The sequence below is a fragment of the Anabas testudineus genome, chromosome 18, assembly GCF_900324465.2.
Source record: "Anabas testudineus chromosome 18, fAnaTes1.2, whole genome shotgun sequence".
Classification (NCBI taxonomy): Eukaryota; Metazoa; Chordata; class Actinopteri; order Anabantiformes; family Anabantidae; genus Anabas; species Anabas testudineus.
Window position 1 is genome coordinate 2,695,151 of NC_046627.1, and position 27,086 is coordinate 2,722,236.

General features: G+C 40.0%; 1 protein-coding gene and 2 long non-coding RNA genes across 4 annotated transcripts in view; 2 read left to right on the forward strand and 1 right to left on the reverse strand.

Moving 5' to 3' along the window:
* Positions 1–6,829: 6,829 nt before the first annotated feature.
* Positions 6,830–27,086, forward strand: part of LOC113168372 (Fc receptor-like protein 5) — a 35,541-nt gene continuing 15,284 nt past the window's right edge. The window contains exons 1-3 of the mRNA XM_026369390.2: positions 6,830–7,133; positions 7,400–7,435; positions 8,799–8,928. Of these exons, the coding sequence (XP_026225175.1) occupies positions 7,103–7,133; positions 7,400–7,435; positions 8,799–8,928 (197 nt within the window). The 5' untranslated portion in view covers positions 6,830–7,102. The remainder of the gene's footprint in view (positions 7,134–7,399; positions 7,436–8,798; positions 8,929–27,086) is intronic.
* Positions 16,616–18,196, reverse strand: LOC113168414. Of its 2 annotated transcripts, XR_003299415.2 has the most exons (4): positions 18,163–18,196; positions 17,882–18,055; positions 17,582–17,665; positions 16,616–16,786 (listed from the first exon to the last, which is right to left on the reverse strand). It is a non-coding gene; the product is annotated as an uncharacterized LOC113168414 (long non-coding RNA). The 2 variants fall into 2 exon arrangements; XR_003299414.2 differs by having other exon boundaries at positions 17,582–18,055.
* On the forward strand, positions 21,210–24,597 carry LOC117153085. The gene is made up of 4 exons (XR_004463515.1): positions 21,210–21,857; positions 22,056–22,085; positions 23,277–23,470; positions 23,546–24,597. It is a non-coding gene; the product is annotated as an uncharacterized LOC117153085 (long non-coding RNA).

Here is a 27,086-nt window from a genome sequence, read left to right on the forward strand (position 1 = left end):
ATGACAATAAAGCTTCTTGACTTGACTTGACTTGACTTGAGAAAAGATCTCTCTCTATAATCTCTCCTTCGCACAGCGAGGGTGGATCAGTCTGTCACTGAAGCTGCTCCCCAGAGCAGACAGGGCGTCCTGCAGTGGGTGAGACTCGTGGTCCAGCATGGATGTCAGTTTTGCCAGGACCCTTCTCTCACCCACCTCTCGCACTGAGTCCAAGGGACAGCCCAGGACAGAGCTGGACTTCTTGATTACTTTGTCCAGCTTCTTCCTCTCCCTCTCTGTGATGCTGCTGCTCCAGCAGGTCACACCGTACAGGAGGGCTGATGCCACTACAGAGTCATAGAAGGTCTTCAGGAGTGCTCCCTACACTCCAAAAGACTGCAGTCTCCTCAGGAGGTACAACCTGCTCTGACCCTTCCTGAACAGTGCATCCGTGTTATGAGTCCAGTCTAGTTTATTGTTTAGGTGAACACTCAGATACTTAGAAGAGTCCACTCTCTCAATATCTGTTCCCTGTATGTTCACCAGTGAGGGGACAGCAGGCTGCCGTCGGTGAATCCACCACCATCTCCTTGGTTTTCTTCGCATTGTTTAGGAGGTGGTTTTGCCGACACCAGGCCACAAAGTTCTGGGAAAGTCCTCTGCACTCCGCATCTTCATCATCAGTGATCAGGCTGACAATCACAGAATCATCTGAGAACTTCTGCAGAACACAGCTGTCCGTGTTGTGCCTGAAGTCTGTAGTGTAGATGGTGAAGAGGAAGGGGCCCAGCACAGTCCCCTGGGGGGCTCCCACACTGCAGGTCAGCCGGTCAGACATACAGTCCTCTCACAAACTGTGGCCTATTTGTGAGATGGTCCAGGATCCACTCTGTAAGAGTGGATCCTGGACCAGCCCTCTCCTGGCCAGCCCTCTCCAGTTTGTCTTTCAAAAGCACCGGCTGGATGATGTTAAAAGCACTCGAGAAATCAAAAAACATGATCCTTACAGTGCTGCCGGGCTTCTCCAGGTGAGTAAGAGCACGGTGTAGAAGGAAGATGACAGCATCCTCTACTCCGATGCCAGGTCGGTAGGCAAATTGCAGTGGGTCTAGGGAAGGGCCTACTGTGGAGTGGAGGTGCCCCAGGACCTGTTTCTCCAGTGTCTTCATCAGGTGTGAAGTAAGGGCCACTGGTCTGAAGCTGCTGGGATCTCTGGCATGTGGTGTCTTAGGCACAGGTACCACGCAGGAGGTCTTCCAAAGTTGTGGTACCACCCTCAGCTTTAGGCTCAGGTTAAAGGCATGCTCCATAACGCAACAAAGTTTATTAGCTCAGGACTTAAGGAGTCTGGAGCTGATGCCTTCTGGTCCTTCTGCTTTCTTTGCCTTGATCTTCCTCAGCTCTTTTCTCACCTGGGCAGCTGAAAAGAACAGGGGTGAGCAGGGGGGCTCTGTACTGCAGGGGTGGCTGGATCCAGTGAGATGTGAAGTGGTTTGGTGAGATGGGCCAGAAGTGTGAAGGGCTATTGCTGTGGGGGGTAGTCCTGGTGTCAAGGAGTTTGAATGAGGCTGCGTGGGGGTCGTAGCGGGTGCTTGATCAAACCTATTGAAATGCAAGTTCAGATCGTTGACCCACCTCAGGTCCCCCTCCGGCTGTGAGTGGGGTGATTTGTAGCTGGAGATGGTTTCCAGGCTTCTCCACACCCCACTGATGTTCTGCTGCTGCAGCTGCTCCTCCATCTTCCTCCTGTAGTTGGTCTTCCCCTCCCGGATCTTCCTCCTAAGCTCCTTCTGCCCCCTCTTTAGCTCCTCCTTGTTCCCAGATCTGAAAGCTCTCTTCTTCTCTTTTAGGAGAGCTTTAATATCCAGGGTAATCCACGGCTTGATGTTTGCAAAACACTGTACCACCTTGCAGGGGACAGTGTTTTCAAAGTAAACGTTTATGTAGTCCGTTATGCAGGCTGTGAGGCCACTGATGTCCTCCCCATGTGGATCACAAAGCTCCATCGACACAGTGGTGTCGAAACAGTCCCTGAGAGCCTCCTCGCTCTCAGCAGTCCACCTCTTCACTGTACGGGGCACCACCAGCTGCCTGTGAACTACAGGTTTATACACAGGCTGGAGATGTACAATGTTGTAGTCAGCTCTCCCCGGGGGAGGGAAGGAGGATGCACAGTATGCCTCCTTGGCGTTGGCATAAAACAAGTCCAATATTTTATTGTCTCTGGTGGGACAGGTGACATACTGTGTGTATGTAGGTAGAACAGATGTGGGAGGCGCATGATAGAAGTCCCCAGAGATAAGGAAAAGGGCCTGTGGGTGCTGTGTCTGCAGCCTGCTGGTGACCGAGAGCAGAGTGTCAGAGGCTGTGTCAGCGTTAGCAGAGGGAGGGACGTACACAGCAATTACTATAACGTGTAAACTCCCAGCAGATGAAAATTGTCCAGTGAAACAGTAGAGTCCGGGATGAGCAGTGTCAGCCAGGTCCCTGCTGCCCTCTCTGTATTTCCTCTGATGCCGTGTAAGCATTTCCCATGATGACGGAGGGGAGAACAGGTCTGAAGCGTCTCTGCTTTTCCCGAAGTTTGGTCCCATCGCAGCGTCCTCGGTGAGTCTTCCGTAGCAGCTCTGCGGGGATCTGGTGTCTGTCCCTGGGGAACAGTTCAGTGCTGCGCAGCACGAGCAGCTGTTCCTCACTGTAAACAGTACTTGCACAAGTTCCAACGCACATTGTTTAATTTACAGGTTTCTGTTGTGCTAAAAAATATATATGTATGTACATACTATATACACATGCAAGCAGTTGAGTAAACCTAAAAAAGTTGAGTAAACCTAAAAAAGTTGAGTAAACCTAAAAAAGTTTTAAAAGTAGAAAAAAAGTTTAAAAAGTAGGAAAAGAAGAAACAAGAGAGCATCGTAACCAGCAGCCAGCTCGACTGGCGCCAATTCGTTTTTTTTTTTTTTTTTTTTTTTTTGTATGGTTATAGCAAGTAAGATCTGCAGATCAAGGAACATTCATGTTTGTTTGTTTGTTTGTTTTTTTAATACAGGCAGTACATTTTGCTTGAAATGACTTAGTTCTTTGAAATGGACTGTGTAGTCAACGTCAAATGTCCTACACTAAATAAGCTTTTGTTAATTTTATATTTTGTTACAAAATATAATTCATAGTTCACCTTAATTATTAAAGAAAATGCTCCTAACGCTTTTTTAAGTAAAGTTAGCTAAGTGGAATTTGCAGTCTAATTGTACATCAGTTACCAGATTCCCACTTTCTAATCCCACCTTTGTACCAGTAGCTGGCACCCATTTGACAGAAAATTAAAAGAGATTAGAATTTTTTATTGAGTTACTGTATATGCTATATAAATTGGACTGGTCACTTCACACAGATTTGGAGAATAAGAAAGTGCAGAGACGTCTTAGGTCCTCAGACATCGGAAGATGCCACAAATGTTTAAATTGAACTACAGCAGCAAGTTTTCTGTTTTATACTTAAGTTTGCTGAGTAGGGAAAGAATAAAGCAGAAGGATGCAAGGTGGCTTGACAAACTGATGCAAAAAGCCTGAACAGTGTTTTGTGGATTGTTTTTCAGCCTTGTTGGTTCAATGACAATTCTCTCCAACCTAGCTCTTAGTCTTTCTGGCTGCTGAGACATTTTGTCTTTTACAGGTGGATGAGAAATGGGAACAAATGGAGTTACAGACTCTGAGAATCGCCTTCAATCCACTAGTGTCATTGTACAATTTCTGTATTCATGGGGATCAGGTGACACAAATTACTATTAATTATCAGTCTCACAGTCCCCATCAAAACATTCCTCAAGTAGGAGCATGCAGTACCACTTTTTTTATTTATTTATCTGGGACTGGTGCTGACACCAACTCATCCTTAGTAGTGATGGGAATCATGGCTCGTTAATAAAAATTGATACAGAAACATGTTAGTTTTTTGATTAACAAAGAAAAAAACCACAAGTAGACACAGAAGCTGCACATAACGTAATGTAGTAAATTGAAAAGTCTAAGATCCATGAAGTTAGGTGCGGAGATTAAATGAGGAAGGAGAAACAGGTGCTAGTTTGACAGGATTAACAAATAAAATACCTCACATGAGGTGTAGTAGGCCTCTTGGTCATGTGTTAGTAAGATACACATAAAGAGCATCATCAATATAGGGTGTGTCTGGTAAGTGTTGACCTTATTGTTCAAGGATTATTGTTCATGTGCCCTTTTACACAATTTGTATTTTACTAATATCTGGTGGAATTCTATTGGAAAGCTGTTTAAATTGTACAGAATAGTTCATTTCTGGGATTGAAAGTTCATGGTGCTGTGGTATGTCATACATTGTGGTCAAATCCATTCAGTTTTATTTGTATAGCGCCAAATATAAACAGAAGTTATCTCAAGGCACTTTACAGTGTTCAAGGTTTAAGACCTTACAGAGAATAATTATATAGAAAATTACATAGAAACCCAACAATCCCATTTAAGCTTTAGGCCACAGTGGAGAGGAAAAACTCCCTTTAGAGGAAGAAACCTCCAGCAGAACCAGGCTCATAGTGGGCGGCCATCTGCCTCGACCGGTTGGGGTGAGTGGAAAGAGAAGAGAGAAAAGAACAGCAGGCAATAAAGACAACAACAAGCAGCAAGCAACATTGGACAGGTCAACTGGCATTTTTTGATTCAGTGCTGGTTGATTGATTTAACTTGTTATATTGAGTGCCACTTTATTATTGATAGGATTTGACAAATTTGTAATTCTGAGCATGTATTTAATTGAGCATTTGATATTGATGTATATAATTCTAATGTTGTAAATGTTTTTACCTTTTAATTTCAGTGCCGGACCACTTTTAGAAGCAACCAGTGTGCCTAGAATCCTAAAAATTAAGGTAAAATACTACTGATGGTGCAGTTACAATAGATTTTCCTCTTCCAGTAATCAGAGAGGAGGTTTTGGTCTCTATGGTTGTAAAAGGAACACAGCCCTTCAGTATTGTGGAGGACGCAGGACATAGGGACTAAATTAGACCCAACTTATATTCTCCCCACAAGGAAGGTGCGTTTGATGACATAGATGAAGCAAGTCAATAGTACTGCATTAAAAGACAACAACCATTTCCTCTATGCCTTTAGGCTGTAAAGGCTAAGGTTGGGGCCAGTTACAACACAGAAAAAGAGAAGGCCAAAGCCGAGGTCCAGCAGACCACCACTGTGAATTCGACCTCAGATCTTACCTGGCCATAACATGACATTTTATAAATGGCAGCATATATCCTTGAGGTCAATTGTATTAGCCGTAATGAAGTTCCCACAGACACACACTGCAGAAAACATGGCTTGTGTCCAAAAATCCCTCAAGGAGGACCTGTCTGCTATCTGGGCTAAGGCTAGGAAGCTGGTGAGGTTCAACAAAGCCACTGTGGAGCTGTCTCAGGAAAAAAGGGTCTCTGGGTCTCATTGTGTTTTTTGCTTGCCTTCTACCTAATTTCTAAGTCTCTTTGGATAAAAGTGTCTGCCAAATGACAAAATGTAATTATAAATCTTTGTTAGAGCGAAAATAGAGCTGTTTTTTGAATGTGAGGTGGACACTTTATACTCAATATTTAATAAACAACAGAAAACAACGGGTAAGGTAGTGTCAGTTCACAACCACTTTACACAAAGTTTGTACTTGTTGATACCGTGTGTGGTATCGTTATGTAAAATCGTGACATTTATTGTGGCTTTATTATAATTTCCTCACACATTATGTTATTATAGATCTTTTATAAAATAAAAGTTCTTATGCAACTTTGTAATTTACATTCAGATACAAAATGGATAAAAGTTAGCACACTATCAGAGTTGCAGAAAAATGTTATAAAGAAAGGGGTACCCAAGAAGCACAACAAGATGTCCATACCTGAGAATCAAAGAGTCACGGCCTTAGCTAACCACTTTTGGAGGTAAGCCAGAGATAGAAATCCATAGGCCACATTCACAAGCTAATTACAAACTCTAAAGCACAAGAAGCTCCTAAAGTGAAAAAAAGAAGAGAAGAGAGAAGCACAAACCATAACCTATATATTATTCAGTATTCACCCCCTTGGGTATTTTATCCCTTTGTTGACATTATAAATCAGTCATGGTCAAGAAAAGTTGGCGATTTAAACAGAAAACAATATATTTTTCCCCTGGAAGGCTTGTTGAGCTGCAGACTGGAGGACAATGTTATTAAACATAAAGAAATATTTGAAAACAAATTTCACATCCTGTCAAAGTCTGAAAATTGTGACATTTTTGGCTGCTACCAAAAGTTTTTAATCTTTTTGACCACACTGCAGCTTCAAAATCACTGGTGTCTCTTACCTTGTGGTATTGGTATATAAAATAAAATAAAATAAAAAAAACTTGCTAATATATTCATAAATATCTGAGTGAATAAAGACTTGAAATTGAAATTAATGAAACTGAAATAATTCCAAAATACTGAGGTTCCCCATAAACAATAAATCCTTTAATGTTATTATTAGTGACACATAAAAGATTAACATAGCTAGTCTTGAACTGTACTGCAGCAACTGATCTCTTACACTCCAATTTTCAATTGCTATCATATGTGCAATTGTGTGACCTACTTACGTAGTTAAGGCAGCAAGATACAATAGTATTTAGCTGCACAGATAAAAAGTTGAATCAATGTAAACTCTGAAAACAAATCTCAAATCCTGTCTAAGTCTGAAAATTGTGACTTTGCTGGCAGCGTGCAGCTACCAAAAGCATTTAATCTTATTTTGACCACGCTTCAGCTACAAAATCGCTGGTTTCTTATTTCCGTTTAAAATAAGTCATGTACAGGAAGACAGGAAGCCTGTTTCAAACGGGTCTATAATGGCAAAACAAACCACAAAGGCATCATTGACAGTGTTAGTTTCACTGTCAGTGAATGCATCATACAGGTCTTAGTTCTTGTTCTGCTTTCAGATTTTATTCTTACTTCAATATTTTTGTTCCTCACTTAATTCCTCTACTTTATCGCACCTAAACCACAACACTGACACGATCCCAGAGGAAGGAGGAGATTTTACTTGATGTGAATAGACTAAACTCTACATCTAACATCACACAGAACCAGGATGGAGAAAACGTCTCTACTGTGGCTGTTCAGTAAGTACGCTCTGTCGACCCAGTCTGAAGGTGTCCAACAGGATAATAGTTCAATAGTGCAATATCTGCATAATAACGTTTCAATCAAATATTTCCTTATGATGCTGTCAAAGTAATAGATTCTGCTTGAGGTGTTTTACGATGTTAAGATCAATTCTACAAAGAATTGTGTCACAGGAAGACAGTGAGTCATTTGCTGGATTTCAAACCAGCATAACCATGTGTTTGTCAAACCTCAAACTAACCTCAGTATCATTTCTCTTTAGTTGTGACTTCACTGCTGTGCTGCACCACACATCAAGGTCAGTAAACTTCTTCTGTCACAGTATGAAACCCACTGTTAAACCTGAGAGGACACCTTAGTATTTTAGTTTTAGAGTCTAAGAGGTTGTTATTTAGTGTTGAAAGTTAGCAGTGATTATGATTAAGAAGCATTTTACTGTTGCAAAGCTGGAATTGTCTGACAGAAATACATTTACAGTGGACAAATAGAGTGCTGTAATGGGAATAGGGAATATGGAACCAAAGTTAAATTCCTCAAATGTCACCTTTTCACCAATAGTTAAAATAGGTTCCTAAAAGAACCCTGTTGCATTATTTAATAAAACAATTAGGAAAATTCCTCACAGACCGCGTCTTTAGCATCAAAAATTTGTAGTTTTGGGCCATTTCACATTCCCTTGATACCAATCGTAACCATACCTCCTCTGCTAAGTGGTATTCTGAGTTTGATGCTCCACCATAGTAAGAGAAGAGTGTTTTTAGCAATAAGTGAATACTGGTCAAACCACATCTCTCAATGTTTGACCCAGACTTTGCTTTCCACAAGCATTTCTTCTTGTTATACTGAGATTTTGTTGCTGTAGCTCATCAAATTGACACCCTTTGTTCCTTTTGATCCAGTTTCCTCTTGTGTTTCACTGGTCATGGGTGCAAGGGTATATAGGCTAAAGTGACAGTGAGTGGTACATGCTGGGTACTGCAAGTGAGTGATGGTTACAGATCCAACTTTCCTCTTGTGTGTGCGCTCTTAGGTGGTTAGCATTATAAGTTGCAGTTTTAATAAACAAGGTTACTCTGTCATTACACAAATTACAGTAACAAAACTTTGCAGTATTGTGGACGTTTGACGTTATGCACTTAGTTTACATACAAAGAAACAATTAATTTACAAACCTAAATTTACATAATCTGTTGCACAAAGGGTGCAGAAAGGCAGTGCAGTAGCACTGTCACCTTACAGCCAGAAGTGTAAATTCAATGATTGGCCAAATACCTCTCTGTTTGCATGTTTTCCTCATGTCTGCATGGGCTTTTTCCTGGTACTCTAGCTTCCTCCCACAGAAATAAAAAAAAACAGTCAATTTGATCGTGTCAATTTGATCGTGGCCTTTGCAGTCAAACTACAGAAAGTGTATTTTAGCTGTGGTTTTAAGTGAGCGGCACGTCATTGAGCCTCTTGAATGTAATCTCCACAAAATTTAATTATAATAAAATAAATAAAATAAAACAATAAACATATTGTGTTGTGGTCTTTTGAATTGATTTCTTTTTTTTTTACTTTGTGAAGGAGCTACTAATTTAACAAAATTAAACCAATGTGCTGTAAAAAAAAAAAAAAAAAAAGAAAATAAATATTAACTCATCCTCTTATCTTCCCTACAGTTCGTCTGACTGTGAGTCCCAGCAGCTCTCAGCTGTTCGAAGATCAGTTTGTCTCTCTGAGCTGTGAGGAGGACGACAGCTCTGCTGGATGGACACTGAGGAGGAACACAACCAAAGAACAGATGTCTCAGTGTGGAGTTGAGTGGGGAAAATCAGTTGGTTCTCTGTGTAACATCAGCTACGTTGATCAATGGGACAGTGGAGTTTACTGGTGTGAGTCCAGAGAGGGATCAACCAGTACCATCATCAACATCACTGTTGTCTCTGGTAAGATCAGACTGTGGAGTTAGTGTTGATGAGTCTGTGTGGAAATGGATGAAATGCTGTAATTTGTCTCTGTGTTGAGGTGGATCAGTGATCCTGCAGAGTCCTGTCCTCCCTGTGATGGAGGGACATGATGTCACTCTGCACTGTCAAACAAAGAGCCCTCCCTCCAAGCTCCCAGCTGATTTCTTTAAAGAAGAAGTCTTCATCGGGACTGAGCCTACAGGTCACATGACCATCCACCATGTTACCAAGTCTGATGAAGGCCTCTACAAGTGTCACATCAGCAGTCATGGAGAGTCTCCACCCAGCTGGATCTCCGTCACAGGTCAGGAGGAAAACTCGGATTTTAACACTTTTTATCCACCGTAAATCAGAGTTTTAAAAGCCTCCTTTAGGATGCGCCCATTGTAAAGTTAAAGTGAAGGAAAATTGGATAAAGATTCAGGAGTCCTAAAGGATAACTGAATGCTGGTGTTTTAAAGAAAACTGTACTGTTGATTTGACTGCTACTAACACAGTCATAAGTTGTAGCTGCACCACTGACCTTAAAACATAAATGGAGGTGTGCAAGATAAATTTAATAAACAATGATAAAAATTGTATCTACTCTCTCAGTACTTGTTCAAGAAGCATAATGTTTTTACCTTTTCTTTATGTCATGACTGCTTTCTGGACAGATGGCAGTTCTAACTCAGAGTGTCATGGTTTCGGCCTGGTCCCGGCCAGCCATGGATTTTCCTCTCTCGCTCTCCCTCTGGACTCCGCCCACCAGCCACTTCTCTCCCTCTGCTCCCAGCAATCAGCTGCATATTGGAGTCACCTGTGTTCCCCTCAGGCTACAAAAACTCTCCTCAGTCCTTTTCCCCTTCTCAGATTGTAGTCATGTGTCAACCTGCTACAACCTGCCTGCCCCCAGGCCTGCTCCTGCTCCTGCTCCTGCTCCTGCTCCTGCTCCTGCTCCTGCTCCTGCTCCTGCTCCTGCTCCTGCTCCTGCTCCTGAGCCCTGTCTGCTTCCCCCCTGGACCCTCTGGACTTTGCCCCTCCTCTGTACTTTGGACATTGATTACCTGTTTTCTGTGAGTTGTTTTCCTGCCATTGAGCAGCGGTTTTGTTTTGTACTTTGGTTTCTTGGTTGTTACTTTGTTCCACGCCATTTTGGTAGTTTTATGTTGTCACTTTGTCTTCATGTTTTCCTGCCTGTTTTTGTAGTGTCGGTTGACACCCCCCTTTGTTCCCTTTTTTGTAGTTTTGCCTAATAAATCCTGTTTTCAGTTCATACCTGCCTCGTCCCCTTTCCTTTAATTCATGACTCGGAGCTAGCTAACAGTGGTGGGGGGTGCAGTTGTAGTTGTTTAGTGTCTGACCAGGTGGGATTCTCTCCGCAGGTAACTCTTCACCAACAGGCCCTCCCACCTCTGGAGCTCCAACTCAAACTTCTACATACAAACTGCTCCGATACCTGGTGGTGTTCTGTCCGTACTTCATCTCCACTCTCCTCATGGTGTCTTTATATCGACACAGACCCACAGGTACAGAATTCCCCACACAACAAATCCTGTTTTAACCTCTTTCAGTTCTGTTTATAATATTTATTAACATTAAATATTTCCTGTCAGGTACTGACCCATCTGACTAAATGGCAAAAACCTTATTCACTTAAACTAAGATTGAGGAGGATGATGAACCAATCAGCGCTGAGCAAGACTTCTAAACTTCTTCTTCTTTCGGCTTTTCCCATCAGGGGTCGCCACAGCGAATCATCCTTTTCCACCTCACTCTATCATGGGCATCTTCTACCCTAACACTAGCCAACCTCATGTCCTCTGTTAACACATCCATATATCTCCTCCTTGGTCGTCCTCTTGCCCTCCTGCCTGGCAGCTCCATCTCCAACATCCTTCTACCAATATACTCACTATCCCTCCTCTGAACATGTCCGAACCATCTCAGTCTGGCCTCTCTGACTTTGTTGCTAACACATGCAACGTGACCCGTCCCTCTGATGTACTCGTTCCTTATTCTGTCTAACCTGGTCACTCCTAAGGAGAACCTCAACATCTTCATCTCTGCTACCTCCATCTCAGCCTCTTGTCTCTTTCTCACTGCTACCGTCTCTAACCCATAGAGCAGAGCTGGTCTCACCACTGTCTTGTACACCTTTCCTTTGAGTCTTGCTGACACTCTTTTGTCACACAACACTCCTGACACTTTCCTCCACCCGCTCCAACCTGCCTGCACTCTCCTCTTCACCTCTTTTCCACACTCTCCATCACACTGAACTGTTGACCCTAAGTACTTAAACTCCTGCACCTTCTTCACCTCAGCCCCCTGTAACCTAACGCTTCTACCTTGATCCCTCTCGTTCAGACATGTATTCTGTCTTACTACGACTGACCTTCATGCCTCTTCTTTCCAGAGCAAACCTCCACCTTTCCAGCTGTTCCTCCACCTGCTCTCTACTCTCACTGCAAGACTTCTAAACTGAACTAATGATAATGTTCATCGTTAGTGGTATCACTGTGTTTTATATATAAACTATGTATCATGACTGTTTAAGTATTCTGTTTAAATATTTCTGGGCTTTTGAACTCACAGAGCTGAGAAAAAAATCTAAAAAAAGGCTGTGGCAAACCAACAACTGCTCCACTTTTTATTTCCTGTCTGCACAGCGCTTTCATTTTACATCTAACTTGGTGTTAAGAGCTGATGTGTTTTACTGGGTTTTAGTTATTTTTGAATCTATGCTCAACATATAAATAATGAGCTGTTGTTATATTAAAGTCACACTTTACATGGCTCTCCCTGTTGTCTGTTCTCTGTGTGCCACCTAATGCACCCAAAAGCCAAAAAGTCATCGCGCTTGATTATTTATCACATTATTGTAGACTATTATTACCCCCACTGCATCCTGTAGGAATGAGAACTCGGATATTTCAGTGGTCTGACTGGACTCTGTCTGCCTGTTTATTTTAATAAAATAAACTAGAAGTTTGATGACAGGTATTTTATCTTTAGGTCCCTGAAGTCAAACTATAGAACCCACATGGATGAGTAGTGAAATATTGTAACTGAGAAGTCCAGTGACTCTACTTAGAGATACAGTACTTCTATATTTAGTTTAAAGTCTAAAGTCTGTCATGTCTGAGCCCACTGTTTTTGGCTTGCAAACTTCCTTGCAAAGCTGTGCCCATACTTGCAAACTGCTGCAGGTTTACTAACTTTTGCAACCATAGCATCTTAAGTAAAAGAGGTATCAACACTTCAGTCGCTGTCAGATCACCGTCAGAGCTGCAGCCATCAGCTGGTGGAGAAACCAAACCTTTCTGAAACAACTGGTCTAAAAGTGGGTCAGTGTTTCCAAGAAGTTGACACAGTTAAAAATAGTGACATCTGCTGGTTAACTGCTTGATTACGTTTTAATTCCAAAAGTTTTGTATTTAATTTTATTTATTTAGAATTAACTTAATCTAACAAATAATTAAATAGCAGCAGTAAATAGCAGCTGGAAAATGCTGTGATACCTATGCTGCCCTCCATGCGGGAGACTGGGGCTCAAATCCCAGTTGCCTACCTCCAGTAGAGGTCCTTAGACATGACCTCCTTATGCTTACTCTACCTTGTATTTTGTTCCTCACTTGGAAGTCTCTTTGGATAAAAGACTGAATGTAAATGACTAAATGTAGCAGAATCTAAATTCCACCAAAGGCAAAAAATACAAGTCATCAATTATTAATAAATGTGTGTTAAGTGAGTCTTCATTTCTAAATACCAACAGCTTTACTGGGCATATTTTTTAAGTTAATTCTTTGTAGGAACATGCAGAATGGGGGGGATCTCGGGGCTCAAGATCAACTCCTGTTTACTAAATAATTTAATACATGATTTAGTGCTAATTGATATGATAATTTCATATGGAATTAAATCCCCCTTATTTTTTTTACAAACACTAATTCTGAAAGTGTCAGGGTGATGATGATGAACTCAGATTTACTTCCAGATCTAACATAACACCCACATCTTTCAGCATCATTAAGATTCTGAGTCACTGCTACATTTCCGTTCTTCATCTCTGAATCTTTCACTCGAACACGATGGTGAATGCTACTCATCTTCATAACAGAACCTCCCTCTGATGAAGTAGACATAACCCTCTGATTTTAGTTCAGGTCTACTTCACTTTATCATTTTGATGGCTCATCTCTTGGGTCCTGACAATGAAGAATTACTTTATATCCTATCTCTATGTTTTAGATCTGTCAACCCCAAAACAGGAAAAAGGGAAATTTACCAAAAAATATAAAGTAGATCAATGATACCGTTATTTAGGACATATTTATTTTTTTATATAAATTAATATTTAACCAGCTATAGAATAATGACTGCTTTATATTTATTCATACATTTATGTAAATAATAGATGGTGTAAAACTGCTACCCCCTTACAGAGGGTGGAGGAATTGTAAAGATTGATGGCCATAGGTAGAAAGGATCTCCTGTGTTTTTTTTTTGTTTGTTTTTTTTTGTTGAACAGTCTCCAGTTGAATGTGCTCCTCAGTCCAGCCAAGGGATTGTCCTACATCTGTTCTTTGAGAACAAAACAAAAATACATCTACTCTGTTCTTTATAAACTGTTTAATAACACACATGAACACAATACATGAATATCTAACATGGGGCAGCACGGTGGTGTAGTCACCAGGTTTGAATGTATGGTTCAGCTGAGAAAAAAAAACATTCATCCTAAATCAGTTTAGTTCCTTAATTAAAGAGTTAAACTCTTCTTTTCACTTTCTCCCTGAGTGTTGTCTGTGCTGTGAATAGTTTGTGGTTGCTGCTCATTTTTAATGTCCAGAGGAGAGGTTTAAATCTATTATAACCAACCACAACCAAGTCAACAATTTTCCATTCAACAGCTTCATGAAACAAACAGAGCAAATTACACCAACTGATCTTTCAGTATATTGATCATTCAGGGAAATCAGAAAACAAAGTCCAACACATTTGATTAAAAAGTAAACAACATTAAAGTCAAAATTTAACTATCCAAACATGTGTTAAGTTACATCTGAAAGACACTTAAGACAAAAATATAAAAAAGTAATCAATGTCCAAATAATAAAATAAAATAACAGTTTAAAAACTCTGATGTGTTATAAGTTCAGAGGATGAGTTACAGGTCAGGAGATTCATCAGTGTTTGTACTGTAGTACATGTAGTGTTTGTACAGTGCTTGTACTGTTTGTAGTGTAGATGTGAAGCTTGACTTCAACAAAGAGCAGGCAACCTCTGAAACTCTGAACAGAAACACACAGTCACATGTTTATTATTGTAATAAACACCTGACAACATGATTCTGAACTCCTCTCCTTTCCATACAGTGAGAGTATCTAACAGAAAGTGTTTGTCATGGTCTTAGATGATTGATGTTTTACCTTTCTAAGCACATTACGTATTTCCTGAATGGTCCACTACAGAAATACAACTAACTAGCTCTTGATATTAGCTAATCCACTGGGAAAATTTTAAATTAAATAAAATCTAATGTTATTCCTCATAACATTAGTCATTTCAAAACATGGACTTACAAGAGACAATATTTAACAGTGCCAGTGTGCTACAAAGAAGCTCACACTTAAATACTTGATAGGTGTATACAACAGACTTTACTGGTCAGAAACAAAAGGACGTTCTGGCAGCAGATAATACCACAAATTGTGTGAGAACACAAATTTACAAGAAGCAGGTTCAACAAACACCCCTTGTACTTTTTATAAACAGTATATTTTTGGAAAAATACAAAATAAAATCTAACAAAATGCTCATTCAGGTGAAACACAGAGGCAGAAAGTCTGAAAATGTATGATTTTTTTTTTTATTTAACATCTACATTTTCAAACATTCTTATTTATAATAATTAGTTAAATAGTTTAATAAATTATTAATACATAAATGATGATTCACTAATCAGAGGGCTATATACATGAGCATTCTTTGACTATTTTCAGAGAGCGCCTAGCTTTACTTAAAAATTCTAAAAAGGAGACACAAAACCAGCAAAAACCTGCAGAAAACCAAGAAGTCTTAATCCATGATAATGTTAAATCAAGGATTCCCGATACCTACTGACTCTCAGGGTGCAGTTTTCTAGCCTACAGAGGTCTGTGCGTCCCTCCATGGATATGCCTTCCCAGACCATTACTGACCCACCACCGAACTGGTAATGTTGAACAATGTTACAGGCAGCATAACTTCACTACGTTCTCCACAGCCTCTCCCTTTCACATCTGTCATGTGGTCGGGGTGAATCACTCAAATGAATCAAACACCCTTCTCACTTACAATATTTCTCTAACTAAAGGAGCATTACTTACAAACACAACACTAAATATGTATCAGCTAACTGAACTCACTGTGAAGGCTTTGTTCATATCTCGTCTCAAACACTACAATGTCTTACTGATGATGTTACCAGTATGCCCTATCAAACCCCTCCAGCTTGTGTCATAATCCTGTTCCACCCAGCGACGCTGCCATCGCCTCCACCATGGTGGAGGACCAGACTCCATTACTCGGAATCCCCTGCACCCCCTGTGGCTTACACCATTCTAAACTTATGGTCTCCTGAAACATTAAAGTAAGCAATCTCTTTTCTCTATGAAGTATTCTCTCTGCAGACTTTTTATAAACTGCATCTCCTTTTTTAGACCTACGTCGCAGATCCGGTCATCAGATCTGCACGTTATGCAAATTATTTTACATTGTTTTAATAATGTAAATAAACCCCCATTCGACTTTTAACAGTCTCTGGCATTTTAATAGATCCTTACCATTTTTCTGATAGCATGTCTTGATCAGCCAGGACACACATGAAACCACTCTTTAGATCTTTGCACTGGCTTCCTAGCCACATTGGATTCAAAGCCCTGGCCCTTACCTATAGAGTGGTCAACTCAAAAGCACTTACCTACCTGAACTCTACCAACAAATGGCATCAGCTGGTCCCTTCATCATGAAGCAAAGATTCTCAAAGAAAAGCTCTGTTGCTCAGTGGTTCCACGATGTTGGAACGACCAACCAAGCAGCCTTACTCACAAAATTTAAAAACCTCCACAACTTTCTATGCTCCGATCTCTCATTTGCACATTACAAAAAATGTTTTCCTGTAACACTTTGCTTTAATGATTAGGTCCTTGACTTAGATCATGTGTGCCAAATGACTAAATAATTTTACATGATTACTATAATAACATACTTTATTGATCATGAGGAAATTGCTGTGTCTCTTGTGCAGTAAATTAGATAATTCAACTGATTGTCGTGGTGATTGCTAACTTGACAAAGCTTGACTTCAACTCCTAGGGATGCAGTCTTCTCCATGAGAGGTGCTAGCAAGCTAATTTAGAAGCTCAGACTAGTTCAGGCTGAGAGTGAGTGAAATATTAGTACTTACAGTTACAGCACTTTTAACACTGTGGCATGTTCTGTACTTAATCAGACACAAGTCTTCCACTGTTCTACCATTTATTTCCTGGTATTCCTGGTATATTTCCCACAGTCTCTAAAGCCACCTGTGCAATAATATGGTTAGTTTAGCATAAAAACAGAAACTGTTAGATCCACTGTACCTGCAGCTTCACCTTTGTTCCTTCGTCTGACGACTATTTGTTCATAACTGAAATCCTCTGTTTTCACTGATGAGTAGACTGCAACTGAAAAAGTCTCTGCAAAATAAAATACACGTCACACTACTGCAATTAGTACAATAAAGCGATGTTAGCTTTACTGCAAATGTTAACACTACTAGCAGCATTTGTAATAGTATTGCAATGGAAAATGATGATGACGAGGTACAACAGGTGCAACTTAATCTTCACCGCACCACTGCAGTTCATGACCAAAGCCCAAAGACCGGTTTTGCGTATTAATGTGAAACAGAGTAGTAGCTGACCACAAAGCTGCTCAACTCTATTAAAACAACTTGACAATTTTTACCACAAGACAAACATACAAACAAGTGGTCACACTGCACGCACATTTATCATCAACCAAAGCAGAACTTGCTACAGCAACTTCACACAGTTGAGCAGTTTATTGGAAACAACTAAAAGAAGGTGTAGCTGTCCTCTTTCCACTCATTTCTGACTGGTCGAGGCAGATGGCCGCCCACCCTGAGCCCGGTTTTGCTGGAGGCTTTTTCCTCTCAACTGTCTTCTGGTATTGCTCAAATAGGATTGTTGGGTTTTCAATATCATTCTGTGTACAGTTAAATTGAACAACATTAAACACTGTAAAGTGTCCTGAGAAGATTTCTGTTGTGATTTGGTGATGTGCACATAAAAATGAATTGAACTGAAAATTTAACACAATACATCCGTTAGTCTCATATTCATAACTTTAACCAATCATCTAAATTTCTAACTTACAACCTCACACTGATCACAGTATTTTGAATACGACAAAAAATCCACATACAGTAGTACAAAATTGATTTACAGCTGTGGTTAATAAAACACTACCTCTGCTTCTTCTGGTTGGCTGTTGGTGACTTTGTTGATTTAATGTTTTAGCATCACTGTATGTGACGTCATGTTCTCCCCCAGCTGCAACAAACAATATAATTTAGTGTGTAGTGTAACTATCTTAGCTGGCATTTAAATAAAGAAACCTGACATTGTAGTTGAAATAAAAAAAAATGTTTTAAGTTAACAATTATTCTGGAAAAAATAAGTTTATCAATAGAAAAAGAAAGTGACGTGTCATAATCAAGAGACTAAATGTTAAACACAAAGTGTAAAAACCACATGTCTGTATCTCACCCTTAGATTTCTTCCATACACAGTATCTCACCAGTAGAATTAGTAAGATCAGTAGAAGCAGAACAAAGACAACAGAACATGTAACAGACACTGTGACAAGGAGATGAGGAGGAGGGGAGGAAGTTACGTCAGCAGAAGAAGTAGTGGTAGGTTGAGGTGTTGTGGTTGTTTTCCCTAAAATGAACCAAGAAAAATATACAATGATTGTCACATTATGAATCATGACTGGAGACCTAATTTATAAAGAAAACAACAAGGTCAGTTTAAGTTTTCCTCCTGACCTGTGACAGAGATCCAGCTGGGTGGAGACTCTCCATGACTGCTGATGTGACACTTGTAGAGGCCTTCATCAGACTTGGTAACATGGTGGATGGTCATGTGACCTGTAGGCTCAGTCCTGATGAGGGAGCCATCTTTATAGAAATCAGCTGGGAGCTTGGAGGGAGGGCTCTTTGTTTGACAGTGCAGAGTGACATCATGTCCCTCCATCACAGGGAGGACAGGACTCTGCAGGATCACTGATCCACCTCAACACAGAGACAAACTACAGCATTTCATCCATTTCCACACAGACTCATCAACACTAACTCCACAGTCTGACCCAGCTGGTTTTCCCCACCCATCTCCACACTGAGTCATCTGTCGTTTGGTTGTGTTCCTCCTCAGTGTCCATCCAGCAGAGCTGTCGTCCTCCTCACAGCTCAGAGACACAGACTCATCTTCAAACAGCTGAGAGCTGCTGGGACTCACAGTCAAACGAGCTGAAGGAATTCAGTATACTGTATGAGCAAACTATAATTTTAGAAAGAGCTCAATGTGTAAAAAACTGAATGAGTGTTTATTCTGATCTCCACACCAGTCAATGTTAATTTAACACCCACAGTGTAATTTTGCAACAACCTAAACAGTTTTTACTCCACATGGACATATATTACATTACAACATGTATTTTACATGTCAGGTTCTTCTTAATTTTTCTTAATCTGTTTATTCAGAGTAGTGCAGCCTATTGTGAAGTTCTTCTTTTTCTGATTCTGTCCCTGACTTCCTGCTATTTTATTCTGAAATCTTCCCTGCTTCCTGTCTGGGCTTTCCCTCTCAAGTCACACTGTAATCACCTTGACTGACTTCACCTGTTCCTCTCCCTGCTGCAGCAGCACTCCTGTCTGTTCTCTTCAACAGAAGCAGCTCCTCACTCCTGAATGTGCTTTCAGAGACTTCTTGGCTTTTGGACTGCTGCTTTTCTCTGAGCTGCCTCTGTCTGATTCCAGTCAACTTGTAGGAAGTCTGATTTTCTGACTGCCTCTCTGGTTATGGACCTTCTGTTTGTGTCTTCTGGACAGAGGATTCAGTTTTTGAAGATCTGGATGTTTGGAAGCGCCTCTCTCTGTGATTTGTCTGAAGGTGTGTGGAGTGTTTTGTGTGTTGAACTTCTTGTTGTTCTTTCCTTTGTCAGTCTCCTCCATCCTGTCTCCTCCTGGTTGACCAGTCATCTGGTGCTCACCTCCCTCTGCTGGTTAACTTCCTACCTAACAGACCTGGCCGAGCACGGCCTCCACTTCCTGATATATTTAACTTGTTAATAAACAACTAAAACTCTCCTGCTGCTTTCTGACTTCTTCGTGGGTTCACTGTTGTTACATGCCTCACTAAAGTCAGTCAAATATTGTTTTTTAGTCATTATGGTCCTTTTTAAACACAAACACAATAAATCATGTTTTTCAGTTTGTTAAAAAAACATTAGTAGATGACGAGGAGGAAGAAGAAGGACCAGCAAACTGATGTTTTAACAGCTTTAGAGACTCAGGGGAGAAGTTTACTGACCTTGGTTTGTTGTGCAGCTCAGCAGCAGCATCATAACTACAGAGAAAATTATATTTATTAATAAGAATAATAAGAGCAGAGCGCACTGTGTGACACAGGAGTTTTTAACAGTATAAGATGAATGAAAAACAACAAACCAACTACGTTAGTATTACTGATATAAGATGAGAAGACTAATAGTGTATTTGTTAGCATTTAGCATTCAGCATATTTATTAGTTTTGTGACTTAATCAAAGACACTTTCTGAATTTTTGTGTCAATCTTCATCCACCACAGGAAGTTATAGAATTTCTGCATTTTGCTTTATGATAAAATTGCAGCTTTACATCCCAAAGAAATGAAGAACAAAGATTCACAACAGCCAGTGTTTGACTGTAATGTGCTTTCTGCAACAGAGTTAATATAATAATATATCTGACATGAAATAAATATAATATTTTTTTTACACAGACTGTACTTACAGAGCAGCTGCTGAAGAGATGTTTGGTCCATTATAAAACTTGATGATATGACCTGAAAACTTGGTTTGGTCGCAGCAGTTAGTCCCACTTCCTTCCTCTTTGTAGCTGTGTATATGTTGGTTGTAGTTTCCAGCACATTCAGTTTGATATTTTTTATCTCACAGATGAACCATCAGCACTCACTGTTCTCAAGGCCTCAATTTATTAATAAAAATAAATACATTTATAATTTATAGTCCATGCATTTGTTACATTTACACTATTGTAATTCATTATTAAGTTTGTCCCAATGATGCAGCAATACAGTATTCAACTATAATAATTATCTTCTATCAGCAGCCTAATAGGCACATGCTAAATGCTATAAGGCTGATGTCCACGGAAGCTTTTTATTATTATTGTTGTTGTTGTTATTGATATTATTATTATTTTCTGTGTTGTTTCAGCCGCAGGTTGCGTCTTGGTCATCTTTTAATGTGTTATATTATGTTTAACACTGTGAAAACAAGTCCTCGTACCTTTATGACTGTACAGGTCGTCTGTCAGTTCCCTCTCAGACAAACCACATGAGTGTTTGTTTCATGCACCACATGAACAGAGATGACATCAACTCCTGATGATATTGTACATCGTACACCAACCGGCAACAAAATGGCAGCTGGTAAGTTGAGTAGTCCTTGGACAAGACACCGACACCCAACAGTAGTGCCGTCATCTACTGCAGCTGTCAAAACTATTTCCTCAAGGGAATCAATAAAGTGGATCATTATTATTTTTACCAGGTTTCCTGTGTCCAGTGTTTTGTTGATCAACTCACAACTCACTCTATTCATTCAAAAATCATGTTGCATCAATAATTATATATAATAATAATTATTGTATAATCACAGTTTAAGTTAAGATGCATACATAGAAACATCACTTTTAGGAGACAGATTTGTATCAAGCAATCACCATGGTAACATTTTATAAAACGACTGAAACAGAAGTTTGTGTTTGTGGTTGAACCCACTTTAATTTAATGAGTAGATCTGAACTAATGTCTAGACAAAGTTTGAACTATCAACCAGTTGAGAATCAACAACAGAGAAGACAGAGATAGTGGCGATGGACAAGACAGAACATGACTTCTCAGCTGCTGGTCTATGTGTCAGTAAAAACTGGTTCACATGTGTTTTTCTGGTCTGGACTGTAGAGGGTGGAGATGAGCAGGGGAGAACAGACTCACTCTGAAAACAGGAAACAGCACATTGGGATTTATTAATGAACACAGAAGTCTCTCTTCTTCATCCATCCTCTCAGGATCTGATCAAACTGTGAATTTATGTCCAGATGGAAAACTGGTTTCTTTGCAGGGTGTCTGTTTGAACAACACACTTGCCGCTCACTATAATCAACATGGTTTTTCAGCATGACGTGGTACAGGCACATTTTGAGGCCATCTAATATCATCCATCAAGGCTACACACACTTTGTTCTTCCCTCTCATCTCCATCATCTTCCACATCTTGTCAGTGCCTCCATCTGCTGGCAGCACCAGACACTACACCTCTCTGATCTGTTACCTACATATTTGATGCTGTGTAAACTTATTCTTTCTGTGAAAGGAGGAAGTGGGTTTAGGTGACGTGATTGAGCTGTAGGTCATCACCAATTGCAAAGATGGAAACGTCTTTTCTCTGGCTGCTTTGTGAGTACAATCTGTAAATTCAGCCTTCAGGTGTTAATTCCAACAAAGTTCATCAAATATCTTTGAGTTTATGAACATTTTGAGAACATCTGATAAAGTTTGCCCTGTTTTATAATGAAGTAACACAGGTGTTTGTTTTTCCTCTGTTGTACTTCGAATGCCAAACCTTAAACTAACCTAACTCTCATTTCTCTTTAGTTTCACTACTGTGGTGCCGCACACACCAAGGTTAGTGAACCTCTTCTATCACAGTCTGAAACTCAATTCTATTCTATTTAATAATACAAAGTGGGGAACAGTTTTACAGTCTGCAGAGAAATGCAGTGTTGAAGGTGAACACTAATTTTGACTGAAGAGCAGTTTGCTGTTTCAAAGCTGGAACTGTTTTTCAGATAGAAATACATTTAAAGAGGACAAACAGGGGTTTAAGTTTCTGTTTTTTATAGTCGAGGGTACGAACACCATTAAGCTGCATTTACATTAGAAACCTCTCTTGTAGTGTGTTTTTATGAGCAGCGCTCATTGAATACACAGTATGTAAAGTTGGTTACGTATTGTAACACAAAGCTTCTGCGAATTGAACGCAGCCCTCTGGACTTTCGTTCTGTGGGTCTGATCCGTCCTCGTGTCAGCTGCTAAAGACAAAATTGTCAGTGCCCACCCAGAGTGGGCCCTTTCATCGTTTTCTCTGTCATGTCAGCATATACAATATACACTGCAACGGTTAAAACTAAATCTTCTCTGAACTCTGGACTGTGCTTCAGACAGCTCAGGGACTAGTGAGACCCAGTGCCCAGGGGGCTGCACCCAACTCACAGAAGCCAGGATTATGATACGTAACCAACATTCAGTTTCATTGGTGCACAGCCCCCTGTGGTTTTGCTCTATGGGGTCAGAACAAAAGCAAGAAATGTTTAGGGGTCGAGGAACCCCAGGGCACAGACCTGCAGGCACAGCAGACAATCTCCTGGTAGGGCCTCCCTCCCAGAGGCTAGATAAGTGGGATAAATAGCATCATAATACTAGTGTGACAGAGGCTCCCCAAGGGGGCTGAACCCACCAAACTATCAAAGAGAAGTTCCTATCTGCAAATGTCCACTGTGCACGCTACATAACACGCAACACAGTCATTTGGCAGACGCTTTATCCAAAGTGACTTACAAGGTACAAAGACATTGAGCATTTGCACTGCAAAGAGAACCTGTGGAAACTTGTAGAGACCCATAGGGGAAAACTTTGAGCCCTTTTCTACACCTGTGCTGTGACCCTAAATCTGAGAAACAGAGAAGTGGAAGTAAAGCAAGGAAAGATCCTGTCCGAAACTACCATGGTACATGTTTTGTATGTGGACGTGACACATAGTGCTCACTGTTGGTGAATATAAACTAAAAAACATACATTTGGCTTTTCTTTACACAGATAAATACACAGAACCTACTTTAACTCAACAATCGTCACAACACATTGTTGGATGTCACATCAGGAAGAAGAGACATGGTAATCTCAGAACATGCCAAGGTCTGAGAGAAGAGCTAGAGAAGATGTGGAGAGTGAAGGCAATCAAATCCAGGAATGAAATCCAAGATCTCTGACTAGAGTGCAGGTGGTTGGAGGTGGGTGAAAAATCCAGTTTTAACCTCTTTCAGTTCTGTTCATAATATTTAATAACATTAAATATTTCCTGTCAGGTAATGACCCATCTGACTAAATGCCAGAAACCTTGTTGACTTAAACTAAGACTGAGGATGATGATGATGAACCAATCAGTGCTGAGCAAGACTTCTAAACTGAACTAATGATAAAGTTCATCATGTATCATGACTGTTTAAATATTTCACACAATTCACAGAGCTGAGAACAAAGAACTGAGTCCTTAACTACTGCTCTGCTCTTTATTTCCTGTCACTGTTTGTGCTGTGGGGCAGCATCTGTTGAGAAAGTGTTTTCATTTTACAGTTATCTCGGTTTCAACAGCTGATGAATGTGTGTTTTTCTATGTTTTTGTTTTTTATGTGAATAATCTATGCTTCTCAACATATAAATAATGAGCTGATCCACCACTGTTGTTATATTAAACATGTCTCTCACAAGATGTGTGATGTTAATAATGATGTTTGTAAAAACACTGAATTACTTCTTCTTGGTGAGAATTCACAGATGAAATAAGAAGTGAAAACATTTTATCTTCACATCTTTCTTGTCTAAACCTGCAGTTTCCGTCTTGCAAACTTCTTTGTAAAGCTGTGCCCGTACTTGCAACCACAGCATCTTAAGAAAGACAGAGTGGACAGAGTGACAGTGAACTATCGTTTGTCAGCCTGCAGCTAGATGACTGCTGATTTTATAATATAATGATAGACACATCTTACTCGTAGTATTTCAGATTACAAGACAACAACAATACGACAAATTGTAAAACAGGAAATCATTTGATTAATAAGAAATAAATAACAGAACAAATAGAATCAAATGTGCTGTGATTATTGTTTGGACTTGTTGTGTTTACCCTGGTCTCTATTTCCTCCTCCCTGCTCTCAGTTCTACTACGTACCCTTCACACTGAGACTGCCCATCTCTTCCTCATTGCTTCTCTTTGTTCAATTTCCTCCTTTTGCAGCTGCTCAGTAATCTGGTCTCACTACAAACACTTCTTCAGTTCCTGTCAGATCACCGTCAGAGCTGCAGCCATCAGCTGGTGGTGGAGAAACCAAACCTTTCTGAACCAACTGTTCTAAAAGTGGCTCAGTGTTTCCAAGCAGTTCACACAGTTAAAATAGTGACATCTGCTGGTTAACTGCTTGATTACGTTTTAATTCTATAAGTTTTGTATTAATTTTGTTAACTTAGTCTGATCAGTATAGTAGAAACACCTAACTGTTGTCAAGAATATCCTTTATACTACTCCACTGTCTATCTCTCTATATAGACTCAATTGAACTGAAAGCCAACATGTGTCAGACTTGTTACAGCACATCCTCCTTCACTTCATAGTTTTCTTTCTTTCAGTCAACACTGCTGAATTTTGTTGGCTGACTAGATAAAACTTCTCAGAGCAGTTACATCAGATTACACTTAAATAAACTCTAAATTAGATAATTAAGATGAACAGTCAGTTTTCTTAGTTAGAAAGTCAGTATCAGAGTTCATGATTTCACTCTTTGTCATCAGTTTTATGAGATCAGATTTAAGATTTAAGTGCAGACTGTGAATGTTTCTTTGTTACATACACTGCAGGGACAATGGTGCTAACAACTGAGAAACTGAAATGTGTGGGAAAACTGTTTCAAGTATTGTGGAGGACTTTTAAGATGCTCCAAGTTTGTTAAGCAGAGGCCAAAAATGGTGAATGGACAGAGAGCTAGATGAAGCAGTCTCTACACTCTGAATGCTGTGACAGTCTGCATCAGTTTGAAATGAAAAGACTCATGACAACAATTCACTGCTTTGTTATCAACAAGCTGTGGGTCAACAATATACTATAGTGGTGTATAAAGAATATATAATATAATATAATATAATATAATATAATATAATATAATATAATATAATATAATATAATATAATATAATATTCTATATCACAAAACCAACAAGGACTACAGCAACAAGCACACTGATCAATCCAATATGTTCAGTACGCTTGTCTCCTCCATCCTTGCCTCCTCCATCCTTGTTGTTTCCTGTAGATGAGAAGCAGCAGTGAGTCAGCAGGTGTCAGGTAGGTGATGAGTGAAGAACACAACAGAATCCATTTCCTCTTCAAACTCCTGTCAGACGTTATCTACTGCACTTTGATCCCATCACTCATACCAGCTGTTTTCTACAAAGTCTCATCAACACCAACATCTGATCTGTGATGTTTCACTCTCACATCAACAACCAGGAAGCAGCTTCAACTCTGATCCACACACACACACACACACACACACACACACACACACACACACACACACACACACACACACACACACACACACACACACACACACACACTCACCTGGTTCAACCACTGTCAGGTTGATGGTGCAGATAGGGTCACCTGGCAAATGATGTCTTGACTTAAGGTTCGTGTCTCCTGAAGAAACACGAAATTCCACAGTCTACTCTACAGTCTGGAAACCTAATTAATTACCTGATACTTAAATCTCTGCTTCTGTTCTGAACATGATCCAGATCCTGACTCGTGTCTCACCTGCAACCAGTTAAGCTATTTCATATCACACATTCTGCCAGTTCCCAGTGTTACAAACAATCTGTCTGTTGTGTAGCGACACATGGCGCCCTCTGTTGACTTGGGAGTCTTACTGCATCAGCCAGACCTTCCCTTCACCCTGACACACTGTTGAGTATTTTATTACATCTTCTAAACAGACTCTTTTCAGGTACAGAACTCGAGCCTTTACACTGAGACATAATGAATTAGTCAGAATACAAGTTCTTAATTACAGTGGCTCCTATGGACAAAGCACAACCAAATGCAAATATACAAAGAAACAAAAAGAAACATCTACATGGCACCAAGCTGAGCTAAGACTTTAGCATCACAGCAGTCTGTTTCTTACTCACCAAAGAAATAAGATAAAGACAAGAAAAGCAACTGTATTATTGAAATTCATGATGAGATTTAGAATTCTTCCTTGAATTCATCAAACCACTGTGCCTAACAAATCTAAACCAAGCAGTGCACACTTGCACACACCAGTGCAGTGCAGTAACCCATTCAAATCTTCAGTTGGGATGTTGTGCTTCTACTGTAGCTGCAGAAATAAAACAACAAGCAGGAAAAACACGGGACAGTTTTTGGATGACCAACTTACCAGCTTTCAGAAACACACTTATAGGATGAATTTGATTATTGAACATAATGCTGCACACATTTAACGATGTAATATCTACTCTATGTATCTACATGTTTATTCTGTCATTAGAGAGGAAACCACAGCCACAGAGGAAGAACGATGGTTTAACTATGAACTGATCACTGCTGTGATCTACAGTTACCAAAGACACAGGATGGACGTAACATCTCTGTTGTGGCTGCTCTGTAAGTACACCTTAAGAGTTTTAGTTGTTTTACAAACATAAACATCATTGTTAGTTAATGATAAAGTTCAACTCACCTCAACTGTCATTTCTCTTTAGTTCTGATGCTGTTGTGCTGCAGCACAAACCAAGGTTAGTAAACTATCACTGTTTCTATTACTAGTCAGCTTTTTGCACTGTTAAGGCT